The sequence below is a fragment of the Lutra lutra genome, chromosome X (assembly GCF_902655055.1).
Source record: "Lutra lutra chromosome X, mLutLut1.2, whole genome shotgun sequence".
In the NCBI taxonomy this organism is placed as follows: Eukaryota; Metazoa; Chordata; class Mammalia; order Carnivora; family Mustelidae; genus Lutra; species Lutra lutra.
In genome coordinates, this window is record NC_062296.1 from 92,431,919 (window position 1) to 92,454,974 (window position 23,056).

Sequence of the window (23,056 nt, forward strand, 5' to 3'; positions counted from 1 at the left end):
GCTGTGACAGCACCATGTTGCTGAGGAAAGCAGCCTTCACAAGTCCCAAAAAGCCACCTTCAGAGCTGGGCTCTGCTTTGTGCTGGCTGTGCGGCTCGGGCTGGAAGCTCGAGCTCTGAGCCTTAGCCACTCAGCCGTGGGATGGACAACACGAGACCATAAAATCTTAAAAAAAAAAAAAAAAGGAAACTCCAAGGAAGCTTTCTGTAAGTTGCATTACATGTCCAACATCTGGGTGTTAGGTGTGTAATGCAAACTTTAGTCTTGCCTCCAAGGCCCCCAACTTCCCCCAAGTGAGTGTTGTTTCCATTAAGTCAGCAATTGCTTTGATAGGCACGTTGTGTTTTGTGCAGTGAAGAGTCAGGGTAGCGTGCTGTCGCTGAGGGCATGAGAGTTAACTGAGTCGTGCAACAGGAGCCCTGTTGGCCCTTTTCTGAGGAAGCTATTTTGGGCTTGAACGGGAGGGCAGCTTCCAGAACTAGCAGGTAACAATCTGTAGTACTTCCCAATCTGCTTCTGCAAATGAGCCAGAAGGGTATTTGGGCTGTTCTGGATGGGATGGGGCTACTTGCCCAGACCTTTGGCCAAGGATGTCCCATCCACCCACCTGGAAATCACCGCGGTTGACGGAGGTCGGAGGCAAATCACCCTTGGGTCCCTTACACTGCTTTTGAGTGTCCCACTTTAGAAAGTCTCTGCGGAACTCTCCAACATTTCAGGTCTGCTGTGTTCCCCAAGGGGGTCCCTAGGAAAAAGAAAAGTGTCTATGCTTTGTGTGTCCTTATCCTTCTTTGGGGCAAACCTGTTGAAGATACTGAGAAAACAGAAACAGGACAGAGAGAAGGATGAAATGAGCAAGAGGAAAACCCCACTGATGACGGGCAAGGTCTAGACTGAGTTGTAAATTCTGAGACTTAAAACATACACTCGGTACATGTATCCTCAATATATGCTCGCCACGTTTGTGCCCAAGACATATTAGTTGATCGGATTAATACCTAAGTGGATATATTTATGCCTTACAGTGAAGTCCGATTTTTACCGTGTGACAACTGCGTCATTTTCAAAATAGTCACTGTCTAGAAACACTTGACGCTGCAAATTTGGTATCCTTAATTTACCTATAAGGAGATCTCATCTAGGTCCATAAGTGAACTCTGGCTGATCCCTTCACTTTCATTTAATCCTTTATGGAAATCCTTATGGAAATCCTGCCATGTGCCCAGTAGCTAACAGAGTTCCTGGCAAATGATAAGATTTCAGTAGGCTTGAAATTTTGCCCTAGTGCTGCTGCTTCGAGGATGAGTGCATTGTAACGCCCCTTGCCACTCTAACACCCCTCCTCCCCCCGCCAAAAGAGGTGTGTTTGAGAGAGAGACAGAGACAGAGACATTCTACTTAGAAAGATTCTACTTACGGAGCAAAAAGCTCGGTCTTATCTTTGCACGTACATGGCGTGGTGGTATTTAGAATGGGAAATGATCTTAGCTGACGTTTTTCCAATCTCCTACCCAGTGCAAGAATTCGTGCTACAGTAGTCTTCACCCAACAATAATACCATTATTGAATCAAAGTATTGCCCAACAGTAAGAGCCCTCCAGTCTTACATTAGGCTTCCTGCCCTTTGGTGGCACAGTGTAAAGTTCTGTGACAGTGAACTTGCTGTGGCCCCATTGTGGAAGGAGGACATTTGGGGCCAATTCTGAGCTGCCATCATATTCTACCATGAAACCTAAATCCTAGTGCTTTCTTAGTGAGTTTAAATAGATAATCAAAGGAACGTACATGGTCTTTAATTTGCGTCACTAAAATCGATGGGAAGCGCTGTGTTAAAATTATTCACTATGGACTTTTACCTAGCAGGTATACAAGGGATTTTTAAAGTCAGTTTCTTTTAACACACAACCATACCAAACCTTTAGCTTACCTGAATTTTGCCAAAAGGGTCAGACCTCTCTGTTAACCAGTTTCCTACACTACCCTTAACCAAGAGATTGTGAAACGCGAGGAAGAAGGCAATATCACGGGTTCATTTAAAAATTAGTGGTCATGGATACTTATAGTCAACCTAATCTTTGAACTCTCCTCTTTTTATGATGAAGAGAAAGAAGATCTTTATAGTGATGATCTCAAGAAACAATAAAATTTGAAATTACCTAAGAACCTTTACATTCAACCCACTATGTGGTTTGTAGTTAGGCAAGTAAAACGGGGCTCAGGCATTTTAGGAACGTTCTCAACAAGGATTTAAAAAAAAAAAAAGGTTTTCTATTTGAGGTTCAGTTAACCAGAAAATTAAATTAACCAGAACTTCTCTCATTTTCAGAGAATTGCAATCAATTCACATTTGATTGTACTTTTATTATAGTCTTCGTTCTTACGCAGGAATGAATTCCACTTTCTGCCTTATTTTTTGGAGAGTACTTAGCACAAAAACACCTTGGATGAGCAGGACAGAAGTGACTCTTTTTAGATTTAAATTACTACTTTCTCTCTCTCTCAACGAGAATTTAAAGAGAGAGAAGGAGAGAGAGAGAGAGACTGAGCTTGGTGGCAGACCGTGTTTACGTTTAAAGAAATCTGAGTAGTTAATGGCCTCACTGTGATTGGACTTCCAGCTTCCTCTTTCAAGGACTCTTTTCCCCTTTCAAACCTGCCATTTAGAACCAAGGAGTAGTTTCCTCGAAATAGAACAATGCTTTCTCCTCTGCTTCTCAAAGTAGTTCACAGAAGGAAATTCATCGTGGTAAAAATAATTTAATAAGTGAAATTATAATGCGTTGCTAAAGATAACCAGGAAGTGAGGAGCAAAACCCTCAAATACCAGAGAGACCAGATGGTCTATTTTTTTTTTAATGCAGTTGCTAAGCAGGAAATTTTGCTTGATTAAGAAGGCACTGGTGTCGATTTTCATTAAGCGGTTTTGAGAGCCATTTTTTAATGGAGATACACACACACACACACACACACACACAGCACACACAGTGTTCATTCAACCAGCTGATCACGTGGGCCATTGTAAGCGAACCTCTGCTGATGAGAATGTGAAGTTTGAATGATAAAGAAGTAAATGGGTTCCCAGTCTCAGCTATGAGAGAACCTGGAATCCGCCCGCTGGCCTACAAACTCTCCTCATTACCATGTCCATCATATTGTTGTAGGTTCTGGTGTTTTGTTTTGTTTTCTTTTGATAACCCAGAATGGAAGAAAGGCTGTGTACCACAGTGGCTAACTGGGGCTTTGTGAGATACGGGTAGACTTGGGCAGAAAATAGAGGTTTTGGAGTTCAACACTCCAGGGGGCTAATGTGCATAAAGGACCTGAGTTTAATCCTCGGAGCTGCCAGTCAGGATCATGGTGAAGAAGCCTTTCTGGATGCTGATAGGCGGGGGCGGGCCGGGCGATCAGAGCGCCCCTATTTGGACCGTGATGTTTTGGCAGTTGGTGGCTCGGGCACAACAAAGCTCCCTTCTGGGAAGTCACCCTGCCGCCGTCCTGCTCCCTTTGCCCAGCGCCCCAGGAGAAGGGCATTTCCCACTCTGAGCGCGACAATGAATGGCGTTGGGGAACGGAATATTTGCATCCATTTACAAGAGCGAGCCGCTTGGACGAGTTTGTAAGAGAAAGAACGGACTCAGACAACTGGCGGAACTGTTCGGAAGAGCGGCCGGAATCTAGTGTCTGTTGATTCCCATTAGGACCAGCTAAAGGAGCTCCACAACGAGAGCAGACATTAAGAAGTGGGTTGTTTTTTTTTTTTCAAACATGAAATGCTTTCTCCCATAATTGTGATGCTTTTTCCAATTCACATCCATACGCATTATCAAAATAAATACATCTCCACTTCGAGGCGGCTCAGCCACCTTGACAGTTCACTGTTCTTAAAGCTAGATATTCTTCCCTAAGTGAGTTTTGATGCCCTAGGTTGTATCTCAAGCACTGAGCTTTTCAATTCCCCCTTCACTTATGTTAAAAAAGCCAGCTTTTTTTTTTCTTATATAATTTGACTCAAGGAGAGGATAAAACGTACAAGATAAAGTGCACGCTCATTGGCTGAAAATAAAACTCTTTTCCTTTACGGCTCAAGTAATCCCAAACACCAAACAAATAAGAAACGGAGCTGCACGACAAAAACCAAATCTTTGCGTCAGGTCCCCGAGATCATACCTTTTGATGTTAATTCCAAGGGAATGCCTTGATTTCTGGTTTTATCAGTTACCATGTAATTTCTCTCCAAGTTACAATGGGAAACATTTGGGTAATGCAAGAGAAATCTCTCAGAGGTTAGCCTGCCTTGAGAGTGTTTTTAAGAAGACACCAGAAGCCTCCCAGCCTTTGTGGGATTTGTTTTCATATGATTACAAGTATTTTTTTTCTTTTTACTGCTTTTTTTTCTTCAGATTTGTCAAACTCGCTCTCCGAGAACTTCTCGTGTCATAACCCCCTCTGCCTGCCCCTCTGTCCTTTCCTAAACCTGCTTACTGGTTTCACTGTGGGGTGGCTGACACCCGCCACCAAGACTTCCCAGACCCATCCCTCAGCCTCTGCTGAGCTACAGTGGCCACTCGTTACTCTCATGATTCCTGCTGATTCCTGCCGGGGTGTCTCTCCCTTCCAGCCCCTTGAAGAGATGGGCTCTAGAAATCACGCCATTTTACCTAGCTGGTGGATTTCTTTCTTTTGAGATACCTTTTGTTATTGTCATTGTCAGTGAGACCTCAGCAGAGCTCCCAGGCTGTGGGCTTTCCTAGTTTCCCTTCTTCTTTGACCCTCCAGGCGTGCAGCCCTGTCTGTACCTGTTCGCGAAGCCCCACGCTATTAACCCACCACTTTCCCTTCCTGAAATTTCTTCTAGAGAGGCCAAAGCAAAACCAATGATTCTTGAAATGTCTATTAATTTCCTTCACATCCTTCCTGTGCCCTTAACTGCATGTCCATGGTTGCTTTCAACTTTGGGCTAATATCCTGCCATCAAACACTCAGACATGCAGGGAATTCTGAGTACCATAGTTCCTGTTTTTTTGGTCCACCATGTGATCGTGGCTTTTCTCTCAAACTTGATTGCTAAGATAAATAAAGAGGTTGCTGTTTTCTGATAACTTACCACTTTGTCTTTTTGTGTAAGGAATGGTAAATGTTGGATTTTAACCGTCCTTGAAAAAGAAATCATCCCTTAAGGAAATCTGTCACTGACCATTTAACAATTTGAGGAATAATCGAAACTCTGTGCCCAAATGCTGGAAAGTTTTAAACTGAAATTAAGACATTGTTTGCTTGTTTATTGGCAGAGGAACAAAGCCAAAATATCAAGAAAGCCTGCGCAGGTACAAGTAGAAATCTTTGGAGCAGAAGTAGATCTTACCCACCCTTCCATCCTCTATCATGGCTTTCCTTTTGTTTCTTTCATTATATGTCTGGTTCTTAGAAATGATGGTGTTTTCTCACCCACTTCCTGGTGCATTTTCTGTTTCCCTCATGGAAAGGTAAGCCCTCCCAGGGTAGACCTTGGTTCTCATAGTCACCCATGCATTCCCAGTGCCCAGAACAAGGCCTGGCACACAGCAAGACCTCAAAAAGACTCGTTGAATAAACGAATATTCGGCGAAATGACATTCTGGCTTTACTCCAAAAATAGTTCTAAAATTGAAAAAGAAAAAAAAAGGTGAGCTAAAGAAAGTCACCTTAACGTAAGTATAGGATTTCTAATATCATAGAATTAACAAAACTAGCTTATACTTCCAAACTCTTAAAATAAATTTTGGTTAAGGGTGAAGGCTGATCCGGCTAATGAGGAAGTTACTAAGGGCTCTGTTTACTTGGGCAGAACCTGTGGGTGGGGCATGCCTGCTCCCTGCTGGTTTCCCCGGGTCCATCACCTGATACTACAGGATGGTGGGGATGAGGATCATGGGGCACTTTCTCGTGGGCTTTTACCTCTGGTCTTCTGTGGATGGCTCAATGGTCATTCAGTGTCAAGTCAACTGTCTCTGCCCTAACTACTGGGAAGCCCAGGGGTGATCTGATTTCTCGTGCCAGCTCTCCAGGAGGGGACAGGAGCTGTGTCTGTTGGGAAGTAATTCTCCAGGGACCTCTCACGTTTCTGTACCTCTTGTGAGCTGAGGTGCTGATGGCTTTTGTTCCAGACCGTCTCTTCAAAGATATGTATTTGTATAGCAAACTGCTTGGAAGATCGAGATAGGCCATCTCCCTCCAGGGTAGAAAGCAGGTTTGTTTGCTGCCCGTTATAATAAAGCTAATGGCAAGGGCAAATGTCAGGCAGGTTTGCGTGTGTCCATAGTAAAAGATAGGGTTTCCTAAGCTTGGGTTTCTCAGCTGTGTTGTAAATCCCCTGTGAATGCGGTGCGCACCTGGGGCACTCTGTGGACTTGGGGGACAAGGAGAACTGACGTGAACACGAAACACACCAGGCCTGCTGCGCTCCGACCAACAACGTCCTTTGTCTCTGACTCACGGTTCTCTTGTCTTCTGCCAAAATCCATGAAACTGGTAGGCTAACTGATTAGCTCGCAAGTAGGAAAAATCTGAAACCCTCCACTGTTCTTGATAGTCTCACTGGTACCACCCATGCCAGGGCCTCTGATTTCCCGCAAAATCAAAAATTCTGGCAGACGATTCGTCTGGGACAGGGAGCTCTTTGGTAAGGAGCAGAGAACCGAGGACTCTATCTACGTCATGGTCGGAGACCCAGGGATAATGAAGCACGGCATGTCGATGGTTGGGAAATATAGCAGATTGCCTACATGAAGACAATTATTTGAAAATAATTGACATTAGGGGCACCTGGGTGGCTCACTGGGTTAAAGCCTCTGCCTTCGGCTCAGGTCATGATCCCAGGGCCTTGGGATCGAGCCCCGCATCCGGCTCTTGGCTCAGCAGGGAGCCTGCTTCCTCCTCTCTCTTTCTGCCTGCTTCTCTGCCTACTTGTGATCTATCTGTCAAATAAATAAATAAAATCTTAAAAATAAATAAATAAAAATAATTGACATTAATAATAGAAATGCTGGCTTATTAGTCATATACTGTTTCATCACAAAGACATTCTGTGCATGTTATTAAAAAATACATGGATTGGGGCGCCTGGGTGGCTCAGTGGGTTAAGCCGCTGCCTTCGGTTCGGGTCATGATCCCAGGTCCTGGGTTCGAGCCCCACATCGGGCTTTCTGCTCAGCAGGAAGCCTGCTTCCTCCTCTCTCTCTGCCTGCCTCTCTGCCTACTTGTGATTTCTCTCTGTCAAATAAATAAATAAAAATCTTTAATAAAAAAAAAAATACATGGATTGCTATCCTCCCCGTTTCCAAAAGCGGGTTGAAGAAGTTTCCAACAAAAAATACAGATCATTAATGTACTCGAAGAAGAGTGGGAAGAGGAGATTCGGGACAAGAGGGGAAGAAGGGTGTGGGAGCTACAATTTTGCTAGCACTCTTAAAACTGCCTCACTTAACCCTCAGAAGACCCTTCAAGATTGCTCTTGTTGTCGCATTTTACAGATAAGGAAACTGTAGAAGATAGGAAGAGAATCTGTGAGTAGAAGATATGTCGAGTAGCTGGCTTCTCTCCTCCTTTGTTAGGAAATGGCAGAGCCGGGGTTTGAACTCTGGTTTATCTGGTTTCAAGGTACGTGTTTCTTTGCACGACACCACCCTGATGGTCACCTCAAAACTAGACCAAGGGTAGTTGGGCCAACTGAACTCAGGGTTTAACCCTATCTTTTCTGCCAGCGTATCATAGAGAAAGCCAGATGAAATGCATTGTATGAAAGAGGAAAGCCCACGAATTTCCCCTTCCTCTTTCAATAGAAAGAGAGGATGGGGAAAGAAAAGGAAGCAGGGCAGCGGTAGAACAGAGAAGAGGAAAGGGCAAGCCATTTTGGAGGCAGCGCAAGACAGGATATTTTCTTTGAGTGCTTTAGTTTAGAGGCTGCAGTAATGATCATTATACCTCATAATGTGGTGAGTCCAATAAACCATATGAACTCTGATGATCTCACCAAATGTGTTGCCCTACTAGCAGCTCAGCAGAATTTGCCTTAGAAGAAAACTAGTAGGTGCTAAGAGGGGCCTTGACCAAACCAATCTGTTAACGTTCCTGTGAGTTACTTGGTGGAGATGATTGTTTCTCAACAAAGAACCCATTTCATAGCTTCCCTGGGGATTCCTGAAAGCTCTCTTTAAAGGTTATATTTCAAGTATAAGAGTAGGCTCTGAATGGGGAGAGATTTTTTTTCTTTTTGTAAAAAAATTCTGTTTCCTTCTAAATGTCCACTAAGTTAGCTGAGTTACTTAACAAAAAACAGTATCTTATTTCAGATGGGTCAAAACCAGATCCAGAAATGTCAAAAAGTGGATCATGGGTTGAAAAGTGAGTGATTTAATGTGATTTGAGAGCGGTTTTAATTTTATGATACTTGGCGCATGTGTGGGTATGTGTTTTTTTTTTCTTTTTTTTAAAGATTTTATTTATTTATTTGTTAGAGAGAGAGAGAGCATGAGCACAGGCAGACAGAGTGGCAGGCAGACGCAGAGGGAGAAGCAGGCTCGCCGCCAAACAAGGAGCCTGATGTGGGACTCGATCCCAGGACGCTGGGATCATGACCTGAGCCGAACGCAGCCGCTTAACCAGCTGAGCCACCCAGGCGTCCCTGTGTTTTAATGATAACCTAATTTTACTGCCCCGAACTTTAAGATTTCTTCTCATTCATCCATTAGCATTTGAATCTTCTTAAAATAATTTTTGCTCAAATTTCTCCCAAGAAGCCTCCTGCCTTTGTTCTGCAAGGACACACAGTTTCGAAGCCGTCCTCAGTATCCTGTTTTCGTTTGTCAGCCCTGTTGTCCTTTTCATTGCCATGTTCCCGTGTTCCCTTTCCCTCATGTGGTGCTTTACAATAACAATTCAGAACAAAAGAGTCACTCCTCTTTCTGTCGCCTTCAAAAAAGAAAAAAAAAAAAAAAAACTTCGTCCCCCAACTGCGGGGCTTCAGTGATCACGGGAAACGTTTAGAGCAAGTTCTTCATAATAGTTAACCGGGAGTTGTGAATAAAGCTTACTTTTCTGTATTTTTTTAAGATCGTAATGTAGCTTCAGGGCATTGTGAACATGAGGTTTTGTGTGTGGCCAACTTTGAAGCTGAGAGAGAAAGCAATTTCCTTTGAGGAAAGGGGCCATCGTATTTGAGAGAATTTCCCAATCGGTCCATACAATAGGAATCAGCCACTATGTGACATTGTCATTACTTGGGTGAGTCATGGGACTGGAGTAGCTGTGCTTGCCGTTGAGCCGTTGAACGTCAGCCCTTCAGTGCTCAGAGAACAATGGCGGAATGCCATACTGGCCACCATCGGCAGTTTTTATCGATGCATTTTTCTCCTGGTGGATAAGTGGGAAGGAGAAAGTGTGCACCTTCTCGGCCTCCTAGAGGGGTACGATATGAATGAAGTAAGAAAAAGTTTTCCCAGTTGGCAGGCGCTTTTCCAGGTGGAATCTTGCAACAATCCAGCCGAACCGGTCTGCCCTTCTGAGACTAGACCTCTTATGTCATTTTGCTATTTTCCAGGTAACCCTTTTCAGATATGAGTAGGCATTTGGGGGGGTGTTAATATCTCAGTTATGTATAGGTTTCCATTTTTGTGCAGAGGAAGGAACGTTTCTCTTATGCAGGAGGGATGCTGTAACTGAGGGGTTTGTGAATAGTGAATTCCGTCAGGTGTCCCAAGTCATTTTGCGAAGGTGGTTTTGTATACGGATGCATGTGTGTGTGGAGGTGTGTGCATATTTATGTAGGACTACGGAAGTCAGTTCCACTGTGGACATACATAGGATTTTATATAGACATAGAGTAGTTCTTTAAAAACACTGTTTTAGATATTGTATTTATTCATTTGAGAGAGAGAGAGCACCAGCAGAGGGAGAGGCAGGCAGAGAGGGAGAAACAGACTCCCCACTGAGCAGGGAGCCTGATGCGGGACTCGATCCCAGGACCCTGGGATCATGGCCTGAGCCAAAGGCAGACGCTTAAGCGTCTGAGCCCCGCCAAGGCGTCCCGACATAGAGTGGTTCCGTGAATGGGTACAGAATCAGAGGTAGCTTCCATTTCCACCAGCATCACAGTGGCGGTCCGCTCTCCAGGAAAGGTGATTTCGACTTCTGTTAGGAGACTGGGTGTCACAAGTACCTGCTCTCTTCCTCCTGTTTCGCATCTGCGATCACTGCCTTCAGCACCAAATTCTTGCCTGACACTTGGTACAGCATAGACGGGGAAAACATCAGTCATTTTCAATTGAATATAAAATAGGTTCCATTTGCCTTTAATGCTGGATTTTTTTTTCTTTGCATCAACGGTAAAAGACATGAAATGTCTTAGATCCTCTGATGGTGGGAAATCTCCTGCACAGGTTGTCAGATTAGGCTCTAGGGAAGATTTATAAAGGTGGTTGTTGTTTATCCTTCTCTTTTGTTTTCGAGGGGTGAAGTACGTGTTTACTGGTGTTTCAAATCTAGACATTCATGCTAATTTCCCCCCATAGCGCCAGAACATGGACAAGTTAGCCAAGTCCCACAGAAATTTTGACAATTTTAATGTTGTTTTAACAAAGCAATGCTTTCACATCTCATGATGAAAAAGTTTTTTCAAATTCTATTTGATGTGCACGTGTCTTTTCTGTGTTCAGTGAGGACTTCTTTGGGAAATCATCTGTATGTGAAATTGAGTAATCCCTTTGTTTATTGTTAGCAGACAAATGAACTTATGACTAAGGCAAGAGAGTATATGTTTGCATTTTTATGTCCAAACATGTGAAGCATGCTTTGGTTTACCGCGAGGTGTTGCAATGGCGTGACAGTGGGAGTTGCGACGTTCCCGCCAGGCAACGAGGAGGAGGCGGTCTTTGCCTCCTGCTCCTGCTTTAGCAAGAAGCTCTTATATACCTTTGGTGGGGGCCGGATGTCTGGGTTTGCACGTGAATTGTGCAGGTTTGCAGTCAGCCTGTTTTTTTGTTTTGGTTTGATTTGTTTTTTTTACACTTTCCTGACACTTTCCTTTAGTTGCACTTTCTTGTCTTGCATGGTGATAAGCAACATCCTTGAGAGAACTACAGGGTAGGATTTTTTTTTTTCCTTTTGGGAAGACTACTTCCTCTTCCTTAGACAGTCAGTGTTTAAAAGATTACTTTCCATTCTCAATTCACTCTTTCTCTGCCATTCTGGAAACTGAAATCTGGGACACCCATCACAGATTTGCTCTTAGGTGTATGTGCGGGCATCGTACGCATACATAGACATATGTCTATATGATATGTTATATGCATGTATAATATACACATATATGTACGTGTGTATATGTATCGCTTCTGTGTGTAGAGGCATATGTATGTATTTCATACACATCTATTTTCTTTTGTTTATCAGGATGATAGATTGCAATTTAGATCTCTATTTTGGGAAGAAAAAAACAACCACTTTATTGTGTCTGTATGCGAGATCGTTCTTCTTGATGTAATGTTTTAAAAAAACTCCTTCCAGGTATTGTATTTTAATTCAGAAGATCGACACAAAATAATCAGTATATTATTAAAAAAAAAAAAAAAACACCAGCAACCTGGCATCTAGAGCATAATGTGATCGTGTGCTTTGGAGACCACCAGAAAGACCAAAATGCAAGGGAGGCGGGCGCCCGTCGCTGACCCCGGGAACTGGACAGAACTCTCCCGTTGGCAGCATGGAAACCTGGCACCCAGCACTCAGCTGCGGGACACTGACCTGCTGCTGGTTCCCATGAGCAAGGAGGGTACAGATCTCAGTGCCAAGTCATCTTTTTAATTTTTTTGGGGGGGGGGGACTAGGCAGTGGGTATTAATCTGCCCCGAGCTGCCTTTTCATTTGGCTTGAGTCGAACGTTGAGTGGGCGAGGGCCCCGGGAAGCCCTGCCGGGCTCTCTGGAAAAGGCAGTTGGAAAGCAAGAGGGAGTTTTGATTCTTCAACTCAGCGAGCCTGGCGGGGTGGATGAGGTGGAGCTGGCCTTCCTGGAATTGTCGCGTCGATTTTCCTGTTGTGTTTCACTGTTGACGCTCTCACAGACACACAGGACCGCTCCAGCACTGCCTGCCACCCGCCATCTGGTCTCCGTGGCCTGTCTGTCATTTCGTGGGTCCCCATCCTCTGCTTACGGCGATGTTTCTTCAACAAGAACTAGGGTGCAGTCCATTGGTGGGTATTCGAGGCGATCTGTGTAAGAATCTGGAGAGATGCTAAGGGAACTAGTAAGGCCAAGTGTGCTGTTTCCTGTTCTTAACCGATTTATTAGTCTTTCAGTGGGACTGATTGCATTCGTGAGACTGTCGAGTGGGTGTCTGTGCTGTGAAGGCAGAGTGGACTCGGGCCAGTTGGTCCTGGAGAAATCAGGATTGCTTTTTTGCATTGTCACTGGTGCCTTTTTTTTTTTTTCTCGTCTGCATGTATAAATGAACTCCAGAAGGTGTATTTAAGCATTCTGTTAAGTAAATTTGGAAGACTGGGTTTCAATTAAAATAACCAGACAGTGTGACCTAGCTCCCATTTCTCCTTAATTTTTATCATTAAAGCCTTCATATCCCCAAAGACATCTGCTGTGCTTCCAAGTGATTCTTTTCAGGAATGTTCATTCCTTATTAATCAGGTTGCATGGTCAAGAGAGTATGTGATTATTTTAAAGACTATCCTAGAGATCCAATTACTAAAAAACCGAGCACGTTATGGACAGATGTGGAAGTATAGAGGAGGTTTTGCAAATGGCTTAATTCAATTTGCATGAATTCCACCAGGTGGGGTTTGGTGAAATTAAAAATCTTCCCTGCTTCTCACTTTTGGTATTAAGTGAAACCTTTTAACTTCCAGCACTCCTCAAAATAAAGAGGAAGTGGCAAGTTATTAAAGACATGTATTGTATTAATTAGTTACTTTAAAACTTGAGGCTAGTGCCTCTGTGCTTATCTGCTTGTCACGTTTTGTGGTGGTTTTTTCCCCAGTCAGTCCCTCTGGTCCCTTAAAATTCAGTTGGCAGAAATTCTTAGTCATCCGTTACTGATTAAGGGAACGAATTTGAGTGCTCTGACAGTCGGAGGTTAGTTTCAGAAGCGTTGCCTGTAGAAAGTTACAGATCACTTTGGCGCTTGTTCCTGCTAGTGTGTTACTTGTACTGTTGCTTTGAGAGCCACTTCGCATTTTGACTCCGCTCTGCCATACTTTGGTGTAGGAGGTAGCCTCTGTTGTGGCAGTCAATTTCCACTCTCTCAGAGTGCCACCAAATTCAGTGGGCTCTCCCTCTCCCCTCTGTGTCGCATATGTGGCCCTGTTTTACTGTGTATTTACTGACTCACCTGTGTCTCAGATCAGCCAGGGTGCTGATCGGTAAAGTAGCATTTGGGGAAGGTGTTTCTTCTGTGGTTTTTATAATTCAAAGCTAAATACTCGATGCAATAGAAATTTTAAATAACACAGTACAAATACTCTCTTTGTGGTGACTGTCTTGAGTATAGCACCCAGTTTCTATTGTTTCTGCCTCACAAGCTGAGGTTAATTTCCAGAGGTTCACAGTTCCAAAGTTTTGAGTCCTCTGAAAGTCCATGTTTCTTCTGATCTAAGATAAAAACATCATTCCACGGTCCTTTAAAAAAGAAATTCCACCTGTGGTTCTGTAATAGGGATCATCTCAGAGCTAAATTCCAAACGGCAATAAGCCAGCTAAGTCTTCGTTACTCATGTGAAGAGAGGGAATAGGAAATTGATTTGGTTGTGGCTCTGAAATGTAGGACTCTTTAAAGAAAATTTATTCATAGAATTTGGGATGCTGCTTGTTAGTCACAACACTTTCCAGGGCTTTCTGTCTGTGCCCCCCCCCCCATACCATTTTTATGTGATCTGGTGTAACACTTGTACGGTTTTGGTGGTGTGTTTGTTGTCTCGGTACTGTTTTTGTAAATTTAACATCAAGCTTAGTTTCCATACCCCAGAGGATATGTTAAAAAAAGCGGGTTGGGTGGGGGGAGGAAATGCTCGGGGGATCATCCGGGCAGTGGCAGCGAGCCACCTGGTAGGAACAGTGTCGGTATCCGAGTTTATTCCTTGGTCTAGTGGCTCCTGAATTTCCCTCATAGCGATGGCTTGCAGAGCCATCCGGAGTGAGGGACTGAAAGTAAAATTATTGGTGGCTGGAATGCGTGTTCTTTTTCATGCACTCCGAATCAGAAAAGTGATCATTGTTCGTGGAGTCTGCAGATGTGACATACAGTAGCTGCGGGGAAGCACTGAGAGATGGGCTTGCCTTATGATTAAAATGTCAAAACTCCACTGAGAGAAATTTGGAATTAAGAAACTCCTGGATGACATGCTGACAGTCAGAGATCTCCTTATTCTAGTGGCTGATCGAACTAATAGACTGCACTAGGTCTGGAGACTCCTGATTCTTGATCGCTTGCATGTGTGGGTGAAACTTACATACTCTTGGGATTTTGACCTGGACCTGCTCACTGACTTTGGCCACGGGTTAAAGCTTGCAATGTGTGTCATCTTCCTAGGGATTCAAGGTACAGGTTATCTTCTCGGTGTCATAGCAGAAGTGAGGGGAGATTACACGGAATAAAGTTGTGAAATTCTAACATGAGCTAGCAAGGAGGATGATGGCAAGGTTTGTGACAGCACAGGCAGGGGGTTGAATGGGTTTTTTGCATGGATTTGCCCGGATGATGGTTTTGCCTCTGATTTCAGAGGAGGGGGCAGAAAAGATGAATCCAGCAGCCACGAACCCTCTTCACATCCATCTCTCTGGCTGAGAACACTAATCCATAAGGATATCCAGCCTGAGTTCGCCATCTCCCTCCTCAGGCCCAAACCTTGTATCTCCACTAAGTCCTGGTGTCCACCTCTTCTACCGGGCACTGTCTCCTTTAGTCCATTTCCCCCAAGATCCCACACTTCGGACAAAAGAAAGCCCTTCCTTCTCCCTCCAGGTAAGTCCTCCTGCTGGGATGAGAGCTACCTCGAGGTGATGATACCTAGAGCCCAGAGGGGGCAAGAGGCCATCTGCCCAGGCAGCTGGTTCACCTTAGCCATCACCTGGGTGCCAAGGTCCAATCATGCCTGCAGCCCTCACCACCGGCTGTCCATCTCTGTCTTGATTAATTTTTCCTAACCCCAAAAGGCACAAGCCTCTGGCATCCAGATTTCTCATGGGGGATTTCAAGGAGTAGGTGATCATTTGGCTCCGGCCACCCGTTTATGATCGGCCTCAAATTTAGACGATGAGTGTTATGTCCGTATGAGGTTCGTGTTTGTGTTTGTGTCTGCGCTGGCGCGTGCCTGCCTACACTGGCCCCGAAGCTGATCCAGCTCTACTGAACGAAGGGGATGAATCCCAGAACTTTAAACCGGGGTCCCCTTTCTGATCACTCTGTTGTATACCAGGAAATAGTATTTTTAAATGAATATTTTGGTTGTTTTGCAAATATGGTAGTTATACTCCTTTGTGGTTTTCAGCTCAAAGCTTTACTTTAATTGTAAACATTTACGATATGTCACACTATTTATAACCATCTTCTAAAACAAGTCTTCTTGGCTTAGTATGAAATCTCCAAATACAACCATGGCCAGGGCTCAGGCCTCAAGGAGGTTCTGCCGTCAGCTTAAAAAAAAAAAAAAAAAAAAAAAAACAGAAAACAAAAACAAGAAAATAAACATGTAATACAGGAGCCAAAAAACAAAACAAAACAAAAACAAAAACCCAAAAAACCTCACAAAGGAAAAAAAAAGCTCTGTGCTCGGGAGAAACGCAAAGGCAGCTGCTAGGAGCAGCAAATGGTCCCATCCACTGGGTCCCTGGGATGGGAGGTGAGTGTGTGGAAATGAGGTTGAAGAAGCAGTTCAGGAGATGGTTGGACCAGGAGCTCAGGGCATCCGTCAGGACTCATACTCCAGCCAGCAGGGAGCTAGCTAGCCGCTCACCATGTGGGCCTTTAACAGAAGCGACGGATAGAAACCCTGGTACCAGAAGCGTGTGGCAGAGATGAAACTTGAGGGACAAAAAGATTGGAGGTAAGGAATCAGATGAGGAGGTGGTTGCTTGTTTTTTGTTTGTGTGTGTGGTAGGGGTTGATAATAGTCTAGGAATGCGGGAAAGAAGATCTGGATCAAGCTAGAGGCGGAGAGAAGGAAACCGATTGAAGAACGAAGGATTGACCCTTACATGTCTTGGCTAATGATTTGGATTTGGGGGAAGGAGCGTGCGTGGCCTCCTGTGGACGCCGGGACAAATGGCCACTGACACGACGGCTTAAACCGCACTGGAGGACAGGGTGCCTGCAGGCTGCGCTCCTTCGGGAGGCTCTGGGGAAGACTCTGTTTGCCTTTTGCAGCTTCTAAAAATGGCTCATATTCCCTGACTCGTGGCCCTTCCCTCTCAAAGCCAGCGATGGTCATCAAGTCTTTTCTCCATCTCCGCACCTGTTCCTGCTCCCGGGAGGGCCCTCGCGATTCCACCGAGGCCGTGTGGATGGTGCGCTCGCCTCCCGCATTTTCATGAGGCGAGTCTCTGACTTGTAGTGAGCAGGAGAATAGAAGCACTGTGAGGAGACCCCGAGGCTTGTAGGGCAGACAGGTTTGGGAGGGAAGCTGATGAAACCCGTGAGACGCACCCTTGGAACTTATAGTAAAGGAAGCAGAGAACTGTCAGTGCTGAGTTGGGATTCTGGAAAGAGATGGCCCTGGGAGGGACAAGCCTACGAGTCATTCTCAGAGATGCTGTATGAGAAATGAACAACCTGGATGGCTTATTTTTTTAATTGAGGTTTAATTGACAGATAACATTACATTGGTTTCAGGTGTGCAACCTGACTCCCTATTTGTATACAACGTATTATTAACTACAGCCATCGTGCTGTATATTACATCCCCAGGATTTCTTTCTTTTACAACTGGACGTCTGTACCTTTTGACCCTCTTGGATGGCCTGTGGGTGGAGGGCCAGACCCTTAGAAAACACCCAGGCTCTGCTTTGCTGGAAGGAGAAGTCAGCAGGGCTTAGGGAGACGAAAACCAGAAGAGCACAGTTTTAGTGACATCCAGAACGAGAAAGGGTGAGACAGGAGGAAGGCAGACGTATGAGAACATTTGTAAGATGTCTTTGTAAGAACGTTTCTGGAAAAGATGTCTTGCAACCAGTGCCTCCCAGGAGGCGGGGCTCGAGTGCAGCCCACGACTAGGGACTGTCCCGCTTACGGATTGTTCGGACTGAGTGCTGGAAGGAACTGGAGGGAATCCTTGTGGACGCTGTCCCAGGGCCACGCAGCTGATAAATAGCCGAGTTGCGTGTCATCCTCTGACTGTCTGCCCAGCCATCCGGCTCTCTCCCTTCACTCTATTCCATGTCCTGTTCTAGACTACAAACCGTGGGCCAGCAGAGGTGTGAGCTGTAAATTGTCCCCGTTCCCAGTTTGTTGCAAGGGGTTTCCATGATCACCCTAGTCCTCTTCTCCATGAGGACCAATCAGCCCAGTCAGAAAAATGTTGAGCGATAGAATTTCCTGATAATGATATGCACGTGTGATTTCCTTCCATTGTAGCGAAGGTGAAGAATCTATTTTTTGAGGCCTAGACATTAAGTTATGGGAGTTAAGAAAAGGAAAAGTAACATTTTCCACAAACCGCCCCCCTCACTACTTGTACCTGTCTGGTGAACGCCTGTTCATCTTCAAAAATCCTTCTCATGTGTTGCCTTCTTCGGGAAGCTTTCCATGTTCTTCTCCCCCAGTCTTTGGCACGTGACTTTTGTTACATTGCACAGCAGTTTGTTCATGTTTTCTCTGCCCGTAAGATCACCGAGGCAGGGGCTGAGTGTTACCATTACTTGTCCCAGCACCAAGAACCTAGAGGGGCTTCAATATTTGGTGAAAGAATGAACGGTATTTTCGCTTCTCAAGAAGCTAAAAAACAAACCACGCTGATCTTCTCGGGTTGGGGAATGGCGTGCGTGCTTGCTGGCAACATATTGTTGACTAATGTCACCAAAAAGTACTTGTACCACAGCAAGATCTGCATCAAAGGAGAAAAAACAATCAGATCTACTATAGGTATCGAACCCAGAGCCTCTTCCCTTTTGGCAGCATATGAGCACAAGATTCCGAAAATTGGCTCAACGTCATGGCGCATCCACATTTTGTCATCACTTAATACAATTAAACCAACATTTACAGTGTCGACGCTTGCACAAAGCTCCGTGCCAAGCACTATGGTGGTAAAAGCAAACGATCCTGTTCTGAGCAGCTGCTATTAAATCATTCTTACATGAAGTGCCCCTGAGCACTCGACTCAGCATTATTTCCATTGATGTCAGGGGGAAATCCCATTGCCTATCACTTCCCGTTCGCGTTCGCAACTTGCACCCGCTTGGCGACGTCTCCCTCTACCACCATTCCCTTGTTGCCCGCATGGCATTTTCGTCCTATCTCTTTGGGAGGGAGTCTCCCCTCTCTGTTGTCTGGCTGTACATGTCTCTATCTTCTACCCCGTGGGTCAGCAAAATAAGATCCTCGCCCCAAATGGAGCTTGCCGCCTGTTCTAGAAATCCGATTGTATTGGCCAGCCACACTCTCCCCTCGGTGTGTCGTGTGTGCCGGCTTTGGTGTACCACACTGCTGATTGGAGCGGCCGCAACAGGGACCTTCTGGCCCGTGGTGCCAGAAATAGTTATTGTCTGGCCCTCTCTACAAAAAGTTGGCTGACCTCTGCTCCAACATGTCGAGACATCCTTTGAGACAGCAGGGGTGTCGTATACATTAAGGTTTTTAACCCCGATGGCTGTGCTTTTCCCCAGTCATTCAACCCATGTTGGAGTTCCACTGTGTGCAGGGCGCTTCCAGGCGCTGGCAGGACATCCCCCAAAGAGCCAAGCCAAGTCTCTGCTCTCGTGGAGCTTACCTTCTACTGGTGGGGCGGCGGGGAGTGATGATGGCTCTGTGGCCAAACTACTAGAGTATGTTGAATGACAAAAGTTATGGAGGAAGGCAAAGAGAGGCGGGGAGGGGTGGGGGAGAAGGATTGCCGCGATGGTGGGGGGTAGGTGGCCATCTTGGTAACAGGGGAATCGGTTTTATGTGGGTTCACAAGGAGGTAACACTGCTGCAGAGAGTCACATGGATTTCAGAAACCTTGGGAGGGGGAGATGGGACGTGCTTGGCATGTTCCAGGCATCACAAGGAGGCCGGGTGCCCCGAGCAGAGCAAGGGCTAGCGTGGGTGGAAATGAGGTCACTGTCTGAGTCTGTTTTCTGGGGCTGGTTTTATTCTGCTGACTTGCTCCCTGAGTGAGATGGGAAGCCCCTGGAGGGGAGAGCAGAGAAGAGGCAGGCTCGGTCATGTTTTAACAGGATCTTCGGCTTCAGAGGAAAAGATTGTGGGTGGGGGCCAGAGTGAGCAGAAGGCGGGAAGCCATTCGGAAAGGTGTTGTGATAACCCAGGTGAGGCGTGATGTTGGCTGGCCCACGATCATAGAGCCGGGACAGCGAGAGTGCCAGATTCCGGCTTCTCGAGCCAGCTCACTTAATGTCCCTTGACTCAGAGGTCAGCGTTTCCAGTGGGGTCAGCAGGGGAATCACCTCTAGAAATTGTGATTGCACCACGCTGGGATGGGATCCTGACACCTGCGGAAAAATACAGTCCTCCTAGCTCTCCGGACACCTTTGGGGCTCATCCCCGTGTGGGGATCTATTGGGAGGCGTTCTTGGTGCACCTGAGAACAAAGCAGACCCAAAGGGCGACGGCTTCCCTTTAAGTTCTTCCTTAAAGTTCTTCTCTTCCCTTCCTTCCAATGGGAAGAGAGAAGAAACTCAATTTAGTGATAATTCCGTTTTTTCACAATTAACCAAAATAATGATTAATAGGTAGACCTTTTCAATTTCATCCAAGCCATGTCGTAGAAGGGGTGGGGAGGACCAAGCGGGGATGGCAGGTCTCATGCCACAGCAGCCCGGCGGTTGCCGCTGCGGGTTGTGAAGACGTGAGCAAGCTTTCATATTTCAAATCTCAGCTACCTGTTTCTTCTCTTTCGTGTAGTTAATATTCGCGAATGGCTGAAGATCTCTTTAAGATACCAGGCTTCTGTGAAGCCAGCAGCTCTTTAATTTTTAACAAACTCAGCACGCACTTGGCACTTTTAATGATCAGTTCCCGTTCGTTCAGTTGATGGCAAATGAGCGTTAGCTTAACCAAAGCCCCACGTGGTATTTCTGAGGGATGCTATTTCAGAAAGGGGCAACACGTTCTGGAAATCGCGAATTTGGTAAATAAATGGGGGTGCGACTACAGAAAGGCCGATTGTCGGAATCACTGAATGGTAGCTGTGGATGTGAAGCCTTCCCATCAAGCAGGCCCATGAACCCCCCCCCAGCCCCCCTGACCCCCCGAGAGTGATTGGAGCCTGGCGTTCCCCTGGGTGAGCTGCACTGTTCTCCCACAGGCGGCACTGGGCTGCATCTAATACGCCCGCAGTTCCGCGGACCTCGGCTAATGGTCTTGAGAGGGAAAAGGTTCAAAGAGGCTTGGTTCCCAGGCCTGCTAATGAGCGGAGGCCTCTTCCCCGTTAATGAAGCGGGGTTTGTGTGTGATTCTTTTCTCCTGCCCTTTTTGAAGGGAAGGCCGGCACGGGTTCACAAAAGCAGCCCCCCATCTTCATGGCACGGGGAGCGCGCAGCTGGGCCACCCGAAGGCACCCTGGTGGGGAGCTCAAAGCTGGCGGAGCTCGAGTCCGGGGCCAACAGAGCTCTGGGTGTGAGGGTGGACCTCCTGCCGGCCCGGCCTGTCGCTGGCTATGGGGACAAGCCTTTGATGGAACTCTTTGGGCCAGGAGGGCTGCACGGGGTCCCTCAGCAGCCCTTTCAAGCCTCCCCAGAGTAACGTGACTACTTTATTTATCCTGCTGCCTACAGTGCAGCCGTGAGCCCAGTTAATAACTTCTCGAATGAATATCGAAGCCACGAAAATCCTTGTCCTAATTAACTAAATCGTTATTAGTCATTGGTACTCAGGCTCACCACAGCCACTGAAAAGGCCCGCAGATATTTTTCTCTGCTTCGCTCTGCCCACCCACATCCCACTGCAGGATTAAACAATAGAATTATTCAGGAGAGTAACGAAGGCATGCCAAAAAACATTGCCTCGATCACAATCATCTCCGTGAAAGTCAGTGTTTTTCCGCAAGAATATATTTTGGAAGCTGACATCCCCTATTTAAGCATTATCATTTCCGCTGAAGTCATGCGTTGGATTTCATGCACATTTCATGCCCATTTCCACAAGAAGCGCCTTTCTACTTCTCTGAAGCCTGCTGTGGTATCGTAGAGTAAAAAGTCCTTCAGACGCATAAACTTATTCACATGCAAGTTCATCAATTCAAAGTCATGAAAGACTCTAGTTCGTTAATTAACATTTCTACATCTTAATTCTCCACACAAGGTAAAACTTGGCCGTGACACAATGAGATTATTGTGATTAGATACAAATTATGGAAATTACAGTTTCAATAACTTGCCAGTCTGGAGTAGGACCTTTCAACAAACCAAATTGCGAAAAAAAAGAAGTTTTTTGTTTTGTTTTGCTTTGCTTTTTGCTGCTTTTGGTGACAGGAATTTTGAGAAAATGTTAGTTGGTACGCTGGCTTAGGGTGTTTCTCCCCGCCTCACTCCCCCAGCGAATAGAAAGAGAATTATTTGGAATGTACACACATTTACCCTTCCATGACCCGTGTTTGGAATTATTCTGAGATGCATTCAAAGCTGACAGCTCCCCATGGCTGACCCCCTTGCGCCTAATCAAATCTTACGTTCTGTTTCCAGATAGCTGATCAGCTTCCTTGGATTTTGCTGATGACCCAGGAGAGCTTTGCCTGAAGATGGAAACACTGGAGTCGGAGCTGACCTGCCCTATTTGTCTGGAGCTCTTTGAGGACCCTCTCCTACTGCCCTGTGCACACAGCCTCTGCTTCAGCTGCGCCCACCGCATCCTGGTGTCACACTGCGCCACCAACGAGTCTGTGGAGTCCATCACCGCCTTCCAGTGCCCCACCTGCCGACATGTCATCACGCTCAGCCAGCGAGGTCTAGACGGACTCAAGCGCAACGTCACCCTGCAGAACATCATCGACAGGTTCCAGAAAGCCTCCGTAAGCGGGCCCAACTCCCCCAGCGAGACCCGCCGGGAGCGGGCCTTCGACGCCAACACCATGACCTCCGCCGAGAAAGTTCTCTGCCAGTTCTGTGACCAGGATCCTGCCCAGGACGCTGTGAAGACCTGTGTCACTTGTGAAGTGTCCTACTGTGATGAGTGCCTGAAAGCCACTCACCCAAATAAGAAGCCCTTTACGGGCCATCGTCTGATTGAGCCAATTCCGGACTCACACATCCGGGGGCTGATGTGCCTGGAGCACGAGGATGAGAAGGTGAATATGTACTGTGTGACCGATGACCAGTTAATCTGTGCCTTGTGTAAACTGGTTGGGCGGCACCGAGATCATCAGGTGGCAGCTTTGAGTGAGCGCTATGACAAATTGAAGGTTAGTCCGATCCGCCTTAAGCCAACCCCTTTCTGCCAGCAAATGTCATGGAAATAAAAAGTGTATTCACTGCTAGCTGCACGGCAGGTGAAGGTTTTCTCTTCACCTTTGTTATCTGATTAGTTTTAGCACGTTTTTTTGGCAGCCTGCGAAGGTCGCACAATCAGGGTATCTTGTAAAAGTTGACTGCTGCTTGTAATGTTAGTGTTGTCGGGGTGAGGGCGAATTTGAAAAATCTGGGTCATTTTCAGTCCCTGCAGGGGAGAGGGGGAGAGGGGGAGAGCGGGCAGGGGGCGGGGAGGAGAAGGAAAGAAGGGATAGCACATAAAAATCTGACTTTGGGCATTTTGGGGGCATTTATTTTCTTCACTCATTCAGGAAAGCTAATTTCACCGGAATTGTACCTGTATCCAGTTACTCGCACAAACAGAAGGACAGAGGGAGGAATGTCTATAGCAAATGTGGGATT

At 46.0% G+C, this 23,056-nt stretch overlaps 1 protein-coding gene across 5 annotated transcripts in view; it reads left to right on the plus strand.

The window, feature by feature from the left end:
• MID1 (midline 1) overlaps positions 1 to 23,056 on the plus strand; it is a 340,262-nt gene that overhangs the window by 215,180 nt on the left and 102,026 nt on the right. For 2 of the 5 annotated variants that reach the window (XM_047716064.1, XM_047716062.1), the window contains exon 2: positions 21,872 to 22,587. In XM_047716064.1, coding sequence (XP_047572020.1) covers positions 21,928 to 22,587 — 660 coding nt within the window. In that variant the 5' untranslated portion in view covers positions 21,872 to 21,927. Of the gene's footprint in view, positions 1 to 11,781; positions 11,804 to 12,080; positions 12,223 to 21,871; positions 22,588 to 23,056 lie in introns of those variants that run through there. The other 3 variants (XM_047716065.1, XM_047716063.1, XM_047716066.1) reach the window with 3 other exon arrangements.